We start from the raw sequence: 1,881 nt of genomic DNA, 5'->3' as shown, positions 1-1,881 counted from the left end.
GGGTAGCGCGGGCGGGAGGGCGGCGGCGTGAGCGGGGCTGCGCCGAGGAGGAGCGCCCCGCCATACTCTGATTGGTTGCTGCATGCGGGGTTTTGACGTTGGACCGAGGCCGCAGTCCCTGAGGTTGCTTTTTGGTGACTCACCGGCTCGAAAAAGTGCGTAGCGTTGCGGCCCGCGTCCGCGCGGCCGGCCCCGGCGGCCGCCTCGGACCCCATTGCCCCCGCCTCCACGAGGGAGTCCTTGCCGCCAGGGCTGGCTTGCGGCCCCTGCCGCGGCGCGGGCGGCGGCGCCCCGTCCACCGCCGGCGGGGGCGGCGCGCCGTTGGCCGCGGCGGCGGCCGGCGGCGTGGGATTGTGTGTGACGCGCTCGTGCTCGCGGCCAGTGGGGTCGCCTTCGGCATCGTCTGCGTGGCCTGCACCTGCGCTGCCCCCTGGGCCTGCCTCCCCTGTGGCCGCGTCGCTGCAGACCCGCGTTTCACCGCCCTCCTGCGCCTCCGCGCACGGCGCCTCCGTGCCCCCTGCGGCTGCCGGGCCGCCTGCCGCTGCCGCCGCCGGCGCCGGCAGCGGGTGCTTGGTCTGGGGCTCATGCCTGCCGGGCGGCGGCCCCCCGGAGGCGGCGTCGGCGCCTGCGGCCGGGGTCCTCGCATCCGCGCCTAGTGTGTTGGCAGAACAGCCCTGGTCCGCGGTGCGGAGCTGCTCCCCGCCAGCACCGCCAGCGCAAGACCCGCCGCCGTCGCCGCCGCCGCTGGTCCGTGCCCGCACGTCGATGGAGAGGGCGCTTGCCCCCGTGGCGCGCAGGCCGGCCACCCAGCAGGGGCCGAGGGATGCCACCAGATCGCGGCAGCCCAGCAGCTGCGGTGGGAGTAAAGGACGCGTGTCGAGGGCGCGAAGGTGTGTGTCGAGCAGGCGCTGCCGCCCCCTTGCTTGCCGTGGAACACCGTCCCTCCCTAATGCTGCCCTATGTGCAGGCCGTCCGTTGCCCTGATATCCCCCCCTGGGGCTGTCAAACCCATGAACACGCACATGGCACGCCCTTGCAATCCAACAGGGCAGAGCAGCATGACCTTGGCATGCACGCTCCTGCTGGAGTCGCACCTCGTAAGCACGCTCGGTCCCCTTGTGGCGGACTGTTGCAACTGCCTCCCCTCGCACCACCTGGCAGTCCCAGCCGCCCGGGCTGCTGCTGCCGCCGCCACTCCCCAGCTGGAGCGTGACCGCCAGCGGAAGCCGCTGCAGGTGGTCTCTCAGGGCGGGGTAGCACGCGCGCATGAAGGGCGCCGGCAGGGTCAGGCGGCCGTCCTTCTGGAACGCCTTGCAGCCCTGGCGGGGGGGGGGGGGTGGCGGCGGGCGGGCTGCTCGAAGCCTGACAGGAAGCCACGAATTCATGGGAGCCCTTACGGCTTGACACATGATTGGACTCGGAGGAAGGCTGCAGGGTGTCCAGGCAGTAGGCATGACTGTTTTTACAAGCAGGCAGCTTGAAGCTGGTGAAAAGGCGCAGTCGGCTGCAACCTTGCCACCAAAACTTCAGCGCGCTCACCGGCTCAAAGGTGTGTTTTGCAGAGGCGTCCGCCCCGCGGCCGTTGCCGCACGCCGCGCCGACGGCCCGGTTCAGGGGACCGGTCTTGCTAGGAGAGGCGGTTGCAGCAAGCAGCAGCAACCCCTCTGCAGCGGCCTCAGAGGCGAGCGCGGCGCTGCCGCCGGCAGCGGCCGCGGGCGCCGCCGCCGGGCTGGCAGTCTGGCGCGTGCCGCTATCGTCAGAGCGTCGGCGCTTGGCTGCCGCCGCAATAGGCGCGGGCGTCGGCGCCGGCGCTGCCGCCGCCGCCGCAGCGACCTTTGGCGGCCGCCCGCGCTTACGGCTCGGCCGCGCACAGCCGCCGCC

At 73.0% G+C, this 1,881-nt stretch overlaps 1 protein-coding gene across 1 annotated transcript; it reads right to left on the bottom strand.

The window, feature by feature from the left end:
- Positions 1–143: 143 nt before the first annotated feature.
- On the bottom strand, positions 144–851 carry MNEG_16282 (hypothetical protein; the record flags this gene model as incomplete). Its single annotated transcript, XM_014035248.1, has 1 exon — positions 144–851. A coding segment is annotated over one exon (708 nt), but the record flags the coding sequence as incomplete, so codon positions are not given.
- Between the last annotated feature and the right edge of the window lie 1,030 nt (positions 852–1,881).

This window comes from Monoraphidium neglectum (genome assembly GCF_000611645.1).
Source record: "Monoraphidium neglectum strain SAG 48.87 unplaced genomic scaffold scaffold06198, whole genome shotgun sequence".
NCBI classification, from domain to species: domain Eukaryota; kingdom Viridiplantae; phylum Chlorophyta; class Chlorophyceae; order Sphaeropleales; family Selenastraceae; genus Monoraphidium; species Monoraphidium neglectum.
This window is presented reverse-complemented; position numbering and strand designations above follow the sequence as displayed.